Source organism: Lycium barbarum, chromosome 3 (genome assembly GCF_019175385.1).
Source record: "Lycium barbarum isolate Lr01 chromosome 3, ASM1917538v2, whole genome shotgun sequence".
Taxonomy (NCBI): domain Eukaryota; kingdom Viridiplantae; phylum Streptophyta; class Magnoliopsida; order Solanales; family Solanaceae; genus Lycium; species Lycium barbarum.
In genome coordinates this window covers 130,376,528-130,392,631 of record NC_083339.1, presented here as the reverse complement: position 1 = coordinate 130,392,631, position 16,104 = coordinate 130,376,528, and the positions used below count along the sequence as shown (strand labels likewise).

The window sequence follows — 16,104 nt, the reverse complement described above, 5'->3', positions numbered from 1 at the left end:
CGTCCCAAAATTACATGAGAAATTTTTAAAAAAATATATTTAATCGAACGAATAAAAAATTAAAATAGCATATGATAAATGGTAAATAATTGGGGCTATCACCAGTTCAAATGGCAAGAAGCTCTCATACTGTATGTGGTAGGAGCTTCATCTTCTATTGGGGCTATCACCATGTTCATTGCTATGAACTGGAATTTTGCTACGCAGCCTAGAATCTATTATCATAATGATGGATATTTCATAGTCCTGCTAGCTAGTAGTGAAGATAGAGATGTTGTAATGTGCTTTTGCCCATATACCATAAATAGCAAACCAGTGATACTTCACAAATGGAATCCTCATTTTGATTTTAGGGAAGAGGTATTAAGAACAGTTCCTTTATGGGTACAACTGCCTAACTTTCCTATGAATTGCTGGGGGAAACAAACTTTGAGTCGTATTGGCAATGTTCTAGGGCGTCCAATTTATGCAGATGGATATACTACAAGCATAGAAAGAGTATTATATGCTAGGATCCTCATAGAAATGGATGTCACTAGGAAGCTACCAGATGCAATAAAGGTTCGGGATCCTGAGGGGACAGTGTTTGCACAAGACGTTGAATACGACTGGAAACCTAGTTATTGCCCAAATGCTTGAAAATTGGGCATGTGTGTAAAGAACCTGAAGACCCAAAACGAGTTGTACCCATGGCTAAAGGGAGAGCACCCAGGGCCAACATGAAGCAAGCTTGGCTGAAGCAGGGGGGTCAACAAGATCAAGCCAAGGTAATTTCTAGGGGTGCTAGCATCAGTGGAACTAAAGTCAATGGTAGACCAGTACAGGAAGAGGGCCATGGTGATCAGGCTAGTGGCAAAGGTGAAGGCAAAGGGACTGGGCTAACTGGTGTAAGTGCTAAAGCTACTGCCCAACCTGTGCAGGGGAATGTTAACCAAACTGCTGAAGCAAGATCAATAGATAAAAATGTAGAGGCGCCAGCAAAGGTGAACACAGAGATCATAAAGGGTGTTAGTAATGCGCAAGGTAAAACACAAGGGGGTTGGATAGCAGCAAAAAATACATCTGCTATGAAACAGCTCAGGAACAAAAGGGGAGAACAGATTGGCATGGCTATTGTTTTCAACCCTCTAGCAGCTATGGTGAGTAAATAACTGCTGAATTGTGGCTCAATAGCAGAGGAGGAACGAGGAGATCCAAGAGGAAAGGGATCATGCCAATTTACTATTCTAACTAGATGAAAGTAGTAACATGGAATGTTAGAGGGTTGAATAAAGTCTACAAGCAAAAAGAAATAAAAAAGTTTCTTACTGAGAATAAAGTGGATATGATAGCCATACTAGAGCACAAAGTCAAGAGGCAAGCTGCACAGAGTATTGTCCAGAAGGTGGCACCTGGTTGGCAAGCTGTGTTCAACTACCAACAAATTGATAGAGGAAGAGTGTGGCTCATGTGGAACCCCAATTACTGTGACTTCTCAGTGGTTCAAATGCAGGATCAGTTCATACATGGGCTGGTCAGAGTCTATGGTTCTAATAAGCGTTTTTACCTAACTGGTGTCTACGGATTGCATACGATTCAGGATAAGAAGTCTCTATGGGCATATTTACTACTCACAGCTCAAAACATGATCATTCCATGGTTGATTATGGGGGATTTCAATGCCATAATGCACATTGAGGATAGAGTGGTGGGTTCCCCAGTACAAGCAAATGAGATTAGTGACTTTAATGACTTTATGCAAAGTGCTCATATGTTAGAGCTTAAAGAAGTAGGGAGAGCTTTTACTTGGACAAACAATCATGTTTTTAGCAGAATAGATAGAGGTATTGTGAATGCAGCCTGGGCTCAAATGTGGAGCAACTTTGAAGTGGTGGTGATGGAGCCCGAGTTTTCTGATCATTCACCATTGTGCATAACCTTATGTGATAGACAAAACACTGGCCCTAAGCCATTTAAGTTCTTAAATTGTATTACAGATCACCCATCCTTTCAGTCCATTATACAACAGGAATGGAGCAAGGAAGGGCCGGCAAACAACTTAATGAAGCTATGGAGGAAACTAGGTAACCTAAAGAGCCAGTTGAAGCAGCTGAACTCCTCAGAATTTCAAGGGATAGCTCATATAATTACTGATCTAAGAAGCAAGCTGAAAATAATACAACATCAGATGGGCTTGTTTGCAAACCACCAGCTGTTACAAACTGAAAAAAAGACAATCAAAGCAGAACTTGAAAAATGGCATGGTGTTGAGGAAAGTGCTATGAAGCAAAAGGCTAGGGTCAACTGGCTTAAGCTTGGAGACTCCAATACATCATATTTTCATGCTTGTTTAAGGAATAGAGTGGCACAAAACCACATCAGAAATTTAACTGGCCTAGATGGTACATTGATGCTAAAAGATGATGACATTCAGAATGAGATTATGGGGTTCTACAAAGCATTGTTGGGGACTGCTGCCCAGCAGCTACCCAGCATTAAACAGGATGTCATGCAACAAGGGAAAGTACTAACTAGGGAGCAGCAACTAGGACTGGTCGCACAGGTTAGAAAAGAAGAGGTGATTGCAGCTGTTAAATATATTGATGACAATAAAGCTCCGGGCAGTGACGGATACAATGCTTTCTTCTACAAGAGGGCTTGGAACACTATCAGGGAGGAAGTAATTATGGCAATCATGGATTTCTTCAATGGGGCTAACATATATAAGCCCGTTAACTGTACTGCTGTCACCTTGATTCCCAAGGTCAAGCACCCAACCTCCATTAGAGAATACAGACCAATATCCTGCTGTAATGTGATATATAAAATTATTTCCAAGGTCATTACAAGAAGATTGAGTGGAGTTATGGAAGGGATCATAGATGGAAGCCAATCAGCTTTCATTCTGGCAGAATGATTTTAGATAACATCATTCTGAGCCACGAGTTAGTCAAAGGATATGCGAGGAAAGGTACATCACCAAGGTGCATGCTGAAAGTTGACTTGCAAAAAGCCTATGACTCGCTCGAATGGGTATTTCTAGAACAGGTACTGGCCAGCTTACAGTTTCCTGAAACGTTCATCCAATGGATAATGAAGTGCATCACAACTGTTACCTATTCTATCATCATTAATAGAATACCAACACCTCCATTTGATGCTAGAAAAGGTCTCAGGCGGGGTGACCCTACCTGTTTGTGATAGCTATGGAATATCTCACTAGATTACTCAAACCATTGCAACAGGACAAGAGGTATCAGTTTCATCCTAAATGTGCTAAGCTAAAAATCATCCAGTTAAGTTTTGCAGATGACTTACTATTGTTTAGCAAAGGGGACACTACCTCTGTTCAACTCCTCATGGAGAGATTCAACCACTTCTCCCAAGCATCAGGTCTACAGGCTAATCTCAATAAGTGCTCAATTTATTTTGGAGGGGTGAAGCAAGTGGTGCAAGATCAAATATTAGCAGTTACTGGCATGGGTAAAGGTGAACTTCCAATCAAGTACCCAGGAGTGCCCTTGAGCACAAAGAGACTATCTATTGTGCAATGCCAACCTTTGCTTGACAAGCTGCTGGGGAGACTGACAACATGGACAAACAAATTCCTATCTTATGCAAGGAGATTACAACTACTAAAAGTTGTATTGTTCTCAATTCAAACCTACTGGTCACAGCTATTTTACTGCCAAAAAAAATCATGGAAAGCATAGAGAAAATATGCAGAACCTTTCTGTAGACTGGTGGAATAGAGCTCTAAAAAAAGGCCCTTATTGCATGGGAGAAGCTATGCTTACCATACAATACAGGAGGGTTAAATCTGATTAACATGTATGTTTGGAATAAAGCAGCTTTGTGTAAGCTTCTATGGAATTTGTGCAGGAAAAAAGATGTCCTATGGATACAGTGGGTACATATCTTTTATGGAAAATGGGAATCTCTATGGGGCAAAAGACCTAAACAAGCAAGCTGGATTGTTCAAAAGGTACTAAAGGTGCAGCAGTATATTGAGACAGCAGGTATGGATGAGACAGAACTTGTGAATATACAAAGCTTCTCAATAAAGAAGATGTACTTAAAATTGCTAGGGGACCATCCAAAGGTATCATGGAGAAGAGTAACTTGCAACAATCCTGGACTTCCCAAATGGATTTTCATTCTTTTTCTGGCCCTACACAGGAGATTGTACACGAAAAATAGATTAATCAGTTGGGGAATGCCAATTAGTCCTTTATGTGCACTATGTGGTACTGAACCTAAGAGCATTGACCACCTGTTTTTCAAATGTTCAGTATCAGAATATATTTGGAGGAAGCTGCTGATATGGCAAAGTATAAGCAGGAGTACTATGCCTTGGGCTAACGAAATTCAATGGTGTGAAGCTGGTTACAATGGAAAGGGATGCACTGCTACTATCTAGAGGATGACTCTTGCAGCCACAGTGTATGAGCTGTGGATAGAAAGGAATCATAGAGCATTCCAAAGTCAAAGGAGAGATGCAGATGCTATTATTAGGAAGATCATTCAAGAGATTCTGGTGCGGGCTGCTAAGAATGCAAGATTGAAGCTAATTATACATAGGCTCAATGACTATCTTGCTTAGCTAAGTAGTATAGGGTACTGGAGAAGAGAAAAAGGACACCAGGTAGGGCCTGTCCTACTGGTGGTCTGTAGCTTTGCGTGTTACTATTTTTTTTCCCTTTTTTTTGAGCTGTACATTGACACTTTGGTAATAAAATGTGAATGGCTACCAAAAAAAAAAAAAAAGGTAAATATTATTAATAAATAATATTATAAGAATAACATTTTAACTCAATAATTAATAATCATATAAGTTATTTGTGTCTATTTTTTAATGTAAAACTTAACCCTACCTTAAGTAAAATTTATAAATAATAAATAATATTATAAGAAAAACATTTTAACTCAATAATTAATAATAATATAAATTATTTGTGTCTATTTTTTAATTTAAAACTTAGCCCTACCTTAAGTGAAATTTTGTTAATTACTTATGTTTGCCAGCATATACGTCCTAAAATTATACGAGAAATTAAAAAAAAATAAGTTTAATCGAACGAATAAAAATTTAAAATAGCAAATAATAAATGGTAAATAATATTAATAAATAATAAATAATATTATAAGAATAAAATTTTAACTCAATAATTTTGCCTATATTAAGATAGAATTTAAATGACATGATAATTTATTACGTTTCTATAATAAATTCTTAAGGAAAAATATAATTTAAAATAAGTTTAGATAGTAATATTTTCACATAAAAGACTCAAATATGTATGAGTGTGCTTTGTGGGGGCCATAACCTTTTCCATGGCATCATCATCTTTAGTGACATGACAAAATTTCTTAAAATTCTTAAAATTTACCAAAATGTGTCAAGATTTGCAAAGTAATTAATACTTCAATTAGGGATAAAAAGAGACAAAAATTTATGTGAGGACTACAAAACTTTGAGATCATCTCTCTCTCTCTCTCTCTCTCTCTCTCTCTCTCTCTCTCTCTCTCTCTCTCTCTCTCTATATATATATATATATATATATATATATATATATATATATATATATATATTATTAATTTAAAACTTAATCTAAACTTAAGTGAATTTTTTATAAATTACTTATGTTCGCTAGCAGGTATGGCATAAGATTGTAGGAGAAAATTAAAAAGAAATTTCTAAATGGACAAATAAAAATAAAAATAGCAAATGATAAATGGTAAATACATTAATAAATAATACTAAATAGTATTATATAATTCGATAATTAAGCTTATATTAAGATAGAATTGAATGACATGATAATTCTTTATGTGTCTATAATAAATTCTGAAGGAAAAACATAATTTGAAACAAGTTTAATAATATTTATACATAAAAGATTCAACTATGTATGAGAATGCTTTATGAGGCTTCTATAACCTTTTCCATAACATCGTCATTTTTAGTGCCATGAAAAAGTCGTTAAAGTTCTCAAAATTTACCAAAATGTGTGAAGATTCAGAAAGCCATTAATTTTTCAATTAGGGGTAAAAAGATTCAAAAAAATTCACGTGAAGACTACAAAAAATGGGTATTTCTCCCTTATATATAGTAGTAAATTAATGGAGAGTAAACAAAAAAAAAAAGACCTTAAAAAATAAATTTAGGACCCAGAAGTAATTAATTGAAAAATTTGACATTAAATTTAAAAAAATTATGAGAACTACAAATACCCTTTGAGTGTCCCTTATATATATAGCAGCAATAACTAGTCGTTGAGGGTGGTAATTGTGATTGATTTATTATCTGTTTGGCTAAAGCTATTCTAAGATCAAAAGTGCCTTTTTTCTTCTTCTGGAAAAAGTGCTTATTTATTTCAAAGACGAAAGTAAGAGAAATAAACACATAAGATATGAGAGTTTTTTCTTATCTTTTCCAAATGCATTCAAAGTGTTTAGAATATCATATCCAATGTCACTATTTATTGGATTATATCGAGTAATATTAGGGATTGTCATGCACATGACATTTACTTATTTGAGATCATGGATGAGATGTAATTTTAGGATCCGTTTGGACATGATTTGACATCATGTTGATTTGAAGTTGAAATTTTGTTTGGACATGCAATTTGAATTTCTTATGTTTTATTTTTTTCTCATAAACATGAAAATCGCTCACTTAGTGGAAACTATTAAAATTTCCCCAACTCTTATACAATCTTATTAAATAAGCAAATCATGTTCATAAACAAGATATCTGAATATACAAAGGTGCAACATTAATAAATTGCATATCTCTACATTCCTTTTATGATTAAATGTGTGTAGTTACATGCTATTCCAAACCTTCAAATACACATAATTTGACAAAGCTTCATTGGTTCAAAAAATCAACAACTAACTATTCCTTAAATATAATCCTTTCACATGATATGGATAATTTTTTCAAGTCAAGCATGAGTCTTTTTCTTCTTTGCAAATTTTAAAATAAAAGGTCTTTTTTTTCTTTTACAAATATAAACTTATGTGTCAAGTATCACAAATGCCTATTTGGCCATGCGATTTAGGAGTCTGATTTCATATTTTGATTTCAAATCATCGTTTGTTTATGAACGCTGCAAAAAAATTCAACTTCAACTTCAAATCATGATTTCAAATCCCGAATTTTCCAAAAAGTAGAATTTGAAATTCCAAATCGTGATTTCATTTTTTTTTTAAATGTAATACTTGACCCATAAGTTTACATTCTGTAAAAAAGATCCATAAGTTGGTAATATATTTTAAAAAATGTAAAACTTGACTAAATCAACAACATTGGTGCGTCTTCTCCGTCATCTGATCAGAAATGCATGCTCAAAGTGAAGAGATTGTCTGTACCATGTGTGGGGATTATATTAAAGAGAAGTTACAATACAACTCATGTTCATAGTTATACTACAACTCATGTTCAGTTTTCCTTTTTATTGAACTAAAGTTTAATCAATAGATGTTGTATTTTTCATTATATGTTCTAGTAGCAATTAATTTTGTTATGAACTATGGTTTGCTCATTTGGTAAGATTGTATAACAATTGGGGACGTTTTGATAGTTTTCACAACTTGTGGGTTTTTATGTTTATGAGAAAGAACGCAACTTAAGAAATCCAAATTAAATGTCTAGACAAAACTTCAACTTTAAATCAAACCTGATTTCAAATCATGTCCAAACGGGACTTAATGTACATAATGAAGATGGGTGATGACATCGGAGTTACTTCTCACATCCCACTAATTATTTCATAACAGTTTTACTATTTGGGTCCTTATATAAATGGAAAGAAGAAAGGTACCTACAACATAACTCAAATTTTAGTTTTTCAACTTTTAAGGTGCTTATATAAATGGCAAAAAAGAAAGGATTCTTCAAAACTTACCTATTTGGAAATCGTTTTAATTTCCTTCTAAAAACAAACCCCCTCACTTCTCATTAAAAGCAGATACATGCATCATAAACTACAACTCCAAAACCAACACAAAAACCTTTGTTTTCTCCCCGCTCTTTACAATTATGAGCCATGGAAAATATAGGCGCTCCTCCAGTTTTTTCATCAAAATCTTTCATAGCCCCTCTTCTTATTACTATGCTGGGCATAGTTTGCACAGCCTTAGCCTTAGTGATTTACCACTTTATTTTATTAAGATTTTGCCTAAGGAGAAGATCACATATTAGAAACAATATTATAGGACAATCATTCGATGAACCCCATTTAACCATTGGAATAGATCCAAAAATCATTGAATCAATCCCTCTTTTTGCTTATTCAATTCATAAAAAACAAGATTTATTTCTTGTAGATCAAAATGAGTGTGCCGTTTGTTTAGGTGAATTGGAAGAAGGTGAGATGGCTCGTTTTTTGCCTTATTGTAGGCACATTTTCCATGTTACATGCATTGACAAGTGGCTCATTGGGCACGTAAATTGTCCAATTTGTCGATCTCCTATAGTTGAGGCAAGAAAATATGAGGAGAAAGATAAGACAGATGCAACTCTCGTTCAAATAGCCCCCTAATTGTCTGCCACGTGTCAACGAGGAAAGAGTCACGATCGAGGTTGTTCAACTTCAAGATCAAGAAAATCGAATCAACCATGGTTATTGCTTCATTGTCCGAGGTAATCTTGAGAGATCAGAAGCATTGGAAATAGTTAATTAATTGTGTGTGTGTGTTTGAGAGACACAGATTCATCATCTTGTTCTTCATCAATGGAGGATTTAGCGGACCCAGGATTTTAAAGTAGTGGGCGCTAATTTTCTTTAACTAAAGTTAGTGCGAAAATGTTTTTAAAAAAAAAAAACAACGAAATTTAAAGCTAAATGAAAAAAGATTAACAAGAAAAGAAAGTTTTTTCTAAAGAAAAGGAGATGAAGAATCTTTATTGGCGTAAAAAGAGGAAAACTCATCAAGCTTCAAGTAAGAAAAAAAGTCGACCAAGTAAAAACGTAAGCAAAGTAAAAGGAGAAGCCAATAGAGAGGGCACATCTGTATGGGAGGAAAAGAAGGAAAAACCAGCAAGAACAAATACCATGAAATGACTGGATATCGAAAACGAAAGCATCCACGGGGAATCGAACTGCTGCGCTTTGTTTAGTAAGCGCCTTAAAGTCTAGGTTTTGACCAATCCAAAGATATTTCTAATTAAAAAAAAGAGTTCGTGTCAGGGTTAATGGGTGCTCGAGCACCGGAATTCTAGATGTGGGTCCGCCCCAGGAGGAATTAATCCCGGATATATATTCACTAGATTAGTAGTAGTACTAGTATTATATTAGTATTGGAACCTATTTTTATTTAGCACCTTAAGTGGTAAAAGTGTATCAGTATGTGACGACATGTGTCCTGTATTCACTAGATTGATGTAAATATTGAGTGCAAATAAGTTATATTCTTCAATGAAGTGGGTGTAAATTACAAAGACGATGTTCAAAATTTTAATTAAAACAAAACGCACTAGGTGATTTCTTTCATCTACCTAAATTTTGGTAGACCGATATCTCAATAAAAAATAATTAAGAATTAAGGTGCACCCAATATGAATACCAACATGACCGTTATCAATAATAATAATAATAATAATAATAATAATAATAATAATTAAAAAAAGAATCTTATGATTTGGTCATTCAAAAATTTCAAGGAGCGCTTATTGCGTTGACAAATGTTCTGGAAAAAAAAATAAGTATGAACTTATGAAGAGTTAGATATCGACAATATAATACCTCGTGGTTTGCATAATTGGTCACTAAATACAGTCTGATCACCCTATCATAATTTCTTATTATAACATCGCTTTACTATAATAGTCAAGTTTTTTTCGAAACAGATTTTTTTATGTTATATTTTACCTCTTTATAATAATTTTTTATCTATAACATCAAACAACCATCTTTATAACAGTAGGCTCCTTATAAAATATGCTCCTCTATAATATCTATTTTCTTTTTGAATAGTTTAATAATTAGTCATCTTTATTTTAGAAAAAGAATTTCTAAATACTTTGCTACTTTAATGCACTAATTATGACAAATAATATTATATGAATATATATTTTTATTAAAAGATTTACCTTCTTTGTACAAAGTGTAAGTAAACTTCGAATTTGACTTTTTTTTTTTTTTTTAAGCTTACAACAACCAAATATTATTAATATGTCAAATGTTGTTATAGGTGTATAACAATAGTCGTTATAGCAGCCAAAAATCTCAAAACTAACAATGTTGTTATACAGAGGTTTGTTGTACCATTCTTTCTTCTTTATTTTATGACCATGAGAGAAAACGTGTAATATTATTGATATATGAACGCCTATTATTATATCGGTAACTAAAAAACCCAAGCAACAGAGAAAGGGCAAAAAAAGAGAGACAACATTATACTTTTTTTTTATGACAAGAGAATCCACGGCCGTTAGTGCTCACGCAACATTATACATTTTACACCTTTAAATAGCAATTCCATTCTCTCGTAATTTGTAAAATTAAGTTCAACATCATACTATTCTTTTCCATTTGTCTTCATGTTTTTGCTCCAGCTAGGATCAAAGGATTTTGATTTGACAAACAGAGCAGCTTCGCCACGGAAAGGGAGTACTTTGATAACAGTGGTACGAGTATTGACATTCTAGAATTTGACGTAAATGTGGAAATTTATTTAAAATATCCACACATGATTTCACTACTACCACTTATACAAGGATAGACTAAAGATTTATTTAAAATATCCACACATAAGTTCACTACTACCACTTAATACAAGATATATGACGCTTTTAGCCATCAAAAGAGAGGACTAAAAGAATACCTTACAAGTTTTAATTTAGTATGACGCCAATTTTTTTAATTTCGAGATGTTATATAATGGTCGACACTATTTAATCAGTAGCATTTAAAAAGTTTTTATAACTTCCAAGTAACAACAACATACCCGAGCAATTTATTTGAATTTCAAACTTGGATGTTTTCTATCAAAACTATTGGTTAAATGTTTATACACTGCAACTTGAATAACAAACAACTCAAATTAACATCTTGAAAACTCCCGTTTTCATTTCAACATCATAATGTCAAATAAAATGAAGGGAAAAGGGACTGATTTGCCCCTCTACTTTGCGAAATAGTTCATATTTACCCCTCGTTATACTATCAGTCCACTTATACCCCTACCGTTAGAATAGTTGCAATATTTACCCCTATATTTAACCCTTGTCCACTGTGGCCAAGTCGTGGGGGTAAATATGAACCATTTCCCAAAGTAGAGGGGCAAATCAGGCCCTTTTTCCAAAATGAAAAAGAAACTAATTTGACGATGATAATTAAGTTGTTCCCTTTCACCCCAATTAACTCTTTATCTCAAAATCTAGCTGATAAATGCACACATTAACTAACATATCAAGATTCAGATCATAAACAACAAAATTCAATACAATAATATCATTCAATTTACGTCATCGTCTTTTGTAAGCACCAGAAAAAAAAGTAAGCACCAAAACAATAAATTCGTGTCAAAAAGTAGCATCACAAGTTCACAACAAATTAAAAGTAAAAAAAAAAAAGAAAAATCACGCTTTGAAGCACCAAGGGTTGTAACTATGGTGGCCGTGGTTGTGGTGCTGTGTTGTGGTTTCCTTATCAATCAATTCTTGAACATGTCGAAGACAACATTTTAATGGTGAAGAAGAAGACATCATTTGGTCTTTTAATTTTAAGACTCATTTAATTGGGTTTGATAAAACGAGTAAAAAATTTGGTATCTAAATCATAGTTATTCAATAATTTTTTTTAATTAAAAATATAAGTTTGATAAAAAAAAAAACTATTGAATTCTCGTGAATTTGTGTTTGTGATAAGTTTACATTAGTTGGTAATTATTATTGGTAACGGTAGGGGCAAATTTGTGCCGAAAGTATAACGGGGGTAAATGTGGACTATTTCCAATAGTAGAGGGTAAATCAGCCCCACAGTGGACTGGTGTTAAAAATAGGAGCAAATATTGCTACTAAAGTAACGGTAGGGGCAAATTTGTGCCGAAAGTATAACGGGGGGTAAATGTGAACTATTTCCAATAGTAGAGGGGTAAATCAGGCCCTTATCCCTAAAATGAAAGAACAAAACTGGTAGTACCATGTTAACTTTGCCCAGGTTCAAGTACTACTGGGCCAATATAACATCGAGTGTGAGGCTAATAGTCAAACTTGAACCAAGTATAACTAGTAACGCTTAAGTGACAAGGGTGGAAATTGCTTTTGCAAAGAATATATTTTAGTTGGTACAACCAACAGCCGTAAAGTAAACATATATTCAGCTTTCAAGAAACAAATATTTCTTTCTTAGAATATTGGCAGATTGTTCCACTCTTTGTTCACTTAAGCTTATTTACATTTTCTCCCTAGTTCCATTCAAATTACTTGGAAATGCTATTAGCGTACTACAAAGAAATTCAAATTGAGATATTGATGCAAGTTCTTCCCTTCTGAATCAGATAAATTCATAAAGAAAAAACATGAGACCACTGTATGAAAGAAAAGATACTGTGACTACTGAAAAGGTGGAAATGCCCAAGGATAGTTTGGCAGCAAATTGACGAAACAAAATAATACTTTTTGTCCCTTGATTAGCAAAAACAGTATAATTTTTTTTTTGTTTATAACTCAGTCAACTGAACTTTAAGACGGTAAATGGCAACTTCCATGATTAAATCCACTCTAGACAATAATGGCAAAACCCCAATTATCCCAAAGGAAGCTTGTGTCTTTGAAGAGAAATGCTATCCCCAATTGAACCAAGACAGAACTTGTTCAAATACTACTAACAATTAAGGTGAAGCAGGGTCATGACGAGGATCAGCTCCCCAAATAGAGAGCTTCAACCATCAGGTGATAAATGAAAAAAGCATGATGCACTAAACCTTTTTTTAAGCAGCAAGATACGGTAGAGCTTGACCCGCTGATTTTTTCTTTCCCTACAGCCAGTGATTATTGACAACTCAGTGAAAAAGTTAGCTATAATCTGCATCAATATTACTAGAAGATCATTGCATTTGGAACCAACTATTAAGTGCCCCCTCCCACTTTATCTCCTTCTCAATAATCTGAAAATATGCAAAAAATTCTCTGCCATTACCAATCATTAACCAGAAATCATGCCTCTCGTGCTGAACCTCATTTTTAATCCCCTTCTGGAGTAACAAAAGGCAAACAAACTGACTCAAGAAAATCCAGTACATACCCTTGCATAATGCAGAAAATTCCTACATTCCTATTTCCTACACAATAAAGACATAAATTCACCTCACAACCTGAACCTGAAGCAAGAAAATAAACTAGGGTTGTCAGTGAAGGGTTAGGGGCTCCATCCAAGATATCTTAAAGCTGTGATGACACCCTCCCTCTATATCTTCTAATGTATTGCTACGTAGATGCAAACCATGAACATAAACTACAAAGCATGAAAGATACCTCATAACAAGCGCACAACCCCATCACATAGCAATATTTTTTACAACTTCAAATATAATGTACTTGCAGCATGAATGACCTCTACAGTTGAAATTCTCAGAGAATGTAATTGCACTCATGTCTATGCAAAACTCAGGTTGGACAAAAAAAAAAAAAAAAAGGGGGACTCTGTGGCATGAACATGCCAGAGATGAAATTCTTCTACTATTGCATGGTCTATCACGTCAGTAATACATCAAATGGTGCAACTTGAATTCTGGTCTCAGTTCTGCTGGTCTTGAGGTGGATAAAATAGTCATTTTCCGAGAGAAAAAGAAAAAACGGTAATTGCAGTGGAAGCTAAGAAATGCTTACAGCTACCAGCATTGACATAAAAACGAAAACGAAGTACCAACTAAAGCTGAGACAACTCGAAGTTGATCAAGTTCAAACAGCAGTCACACCAAAGCAAAATCCTAGATATTACTCATCAAAAGAAAGGAAAAGAGACCATTAGATGTCAAACTGCAGGCAGTATGATTTCAGTATGATTGAGAAGTGTCAAAAGAAATTGACCCTTGAATGTGTTAAGAGGTCATTTGATCCTTCTTTTTTTTGGGTAACGTTTGTATCTTCGTGATGCGATCAATAAAATCTACCTACTTACATCAAAACAAGTTCACCCCCTGAAACACACTATACCTTTCCTTTGGAAGTAGATTGATATTATGAACACTGTCTTGGATGGCATCCCACACTATCTAATACTCCCATTAATTCCCATTACATCAGAAGTGGAGGAACAATAAATTCTGGAATGATTTCTTTGTGGGAAGGAAGCAAAAGAAGATGCACTACAGTGACAAAACATAAAAAGAGATGGTGGCATGGAAAAGAAACAACGAAAAAGAAGAAAATTCATCTGATGCCACAGTGGTTGTTTACAAAATGGCTGGGTGTTATCCTTCAGAAGGAATTGTGAATATTGAGGAATTGACAACATGACTGAACTTCAAAAAAGATCAGATTTGGCTAAGATGGAAAGCAATGAAATGGGGGTATCAGAAAGATGGAAAGCACTCTGTGAACTCTGGCTATAAATTGGTAGACACATAACAAATCTAATACAGTGGCCTTCGGGATATCTGAACTTGGGTGCAAAGTGGGTGTAGAATATAAAGCTTCACAGTAAATGTTTGCAACTTAAAGGGCCCCGAGGATATAATTATACTAAAGATGACTGTAGAAGAAAATGAGAACCACAAATATTATCTGATGCACTGTACCCGTGATTACGCCACAAACAAATTAGGAACCTCTGGGAGAAGTTTCAGGATGAAATTAGGACTGAAGGTTGACAATGGGAAGAAGATTAGAACATGAGCTGATTGAAGGTCGACAACAGGAAGAAGATTAGGGTGTGGACAGATATATGGTTAGAGGATGTTGCATTGGGAAGCTCTCTGCATGTCTAGACAACCTGCTAGCTGATAAAGTACGTATTATTTCAGATTGCATTTCTGAAACTGGTTGGACTCTATGGAATCTACAATTTTGAAGAAACTTCGATGATCGAGAAAATGGAAGTGCGACTCTTCTGGTTCTGAAACAGGAGATCTAGTATCAAAGGAAAATTTGAATGAATCCATACAATAGATTGGCAGAAAAGATGGGAAAATTCTCTGTTAAATCATGCTATCAGATTACACTTACGCAAGAGAGGGGATGAAGAAGAACACTGGCCACGAAAAGTCATTTGGAAGACACGCACCGCCAAAAGAAGCTAGTTTTGAACGGACTGCAGTACTCGCAGCTTGTGTAACACAAAACAATACACCGAGAAGACGTTTTAATATCTTACTAGGTGCTATCTTTTTGAACAGTCCACTAAATCAGTCAATCATCTCCTTTTCATTGCAGACAAGCAAAACAAGTATGGACTATGTTATTGAGTTCCAGTGGATGATACCAGAATATATGAAACAAGAGACTCATCCACTGGCAAGGAAGAGGCTAGAAAAGAGACATAAAAACTAGGAAGTCCTTACTGTGCTATCTCCCTCTCTCTCCTTCCCCTGGTTGGATGTGAAACCAGAAAATTCTGAAATCTCAAATTAAAATGCATACTTAGTGCTGCACATAGTGAATTCAAATGCACTTGGAGCTTCAGTTAATAGGAGAACTTCACGGCAACAAGACAAAATCAATAACCTATGGCAAGTTAAAAATGCAATCCCTTAGGCAAACAAGATTGGAATGTCTAAGGAATGGAGACCATGGTCCAAATCAATGAAAGTTAGGTGATTTCTTTCTATCCACGCCTTGGTGGCAGTGTTCCAAGTACCTGTGCTGGTAGGAGGTAACAGCTATGCAGTGGAAGGACACCATTGTTGTCATAAAAAAGAAGGCAACATGGCTACGGAACAAACATTTGCGTACCCTAAAAATATTTTAGTCATGGAACTCCTGATTTGCCATCTGTCGAAGCCTACTTTGGCGGACTTGTAATTAGGTTTACCTTGTTTACTTATCCTAATACAACAAAAGGAAAAAATAACTCATAACAGGGAAGATCCAAGATTCCGAATTGTGTATCCTAGGGTATATGCTCAGTTGCAGCCAAGGATCCACTTGGAAAGAGAAAGGAGAGAAATATA

General features: G+C 34.7%; 1 protein-coding gene across 1 annotated transcript; it reads left to right on the top strand.

The window, feature by feature from the left end:
* Positions 1 to 3,185: 3,185 nt before the first annotated feature.
* Positions 3,186 to 4,399, top strand: LOC132631352 (uncharacterized). Its single transcript, XM_060346934.1, has 2 exons — positions 3,186 to 3,484; positions 3,862 to 4,399. The coding sequence occupies exons 1-2, from the start codon at positions 3,186 to 3,188 to the stop codon at positions 4,397 to 4,399; spliced, it is 837 nt and encodes a 278-aa protein (XP_060202917.1).
* The last annotated feature ends 11,705 nt before the right edge of the window (positions 4,400 to 16,104 follow it).

Coding starts and splice junctions, on each gene's coding strand:
- LOC132631352 (XM_060346934.1), top strand. CDS start 3,186: ATGGAATATCTCACTAGATTACTCAAACCATTGCAACAGGACAAGAGG. Junction 3,485..3,861: donor AAAGGTGAACTTCCAATCAA/GTACCCAGGAGT, acceptor GAATTTGTGCAG/GAAAAAAGATGTCCTATGGA.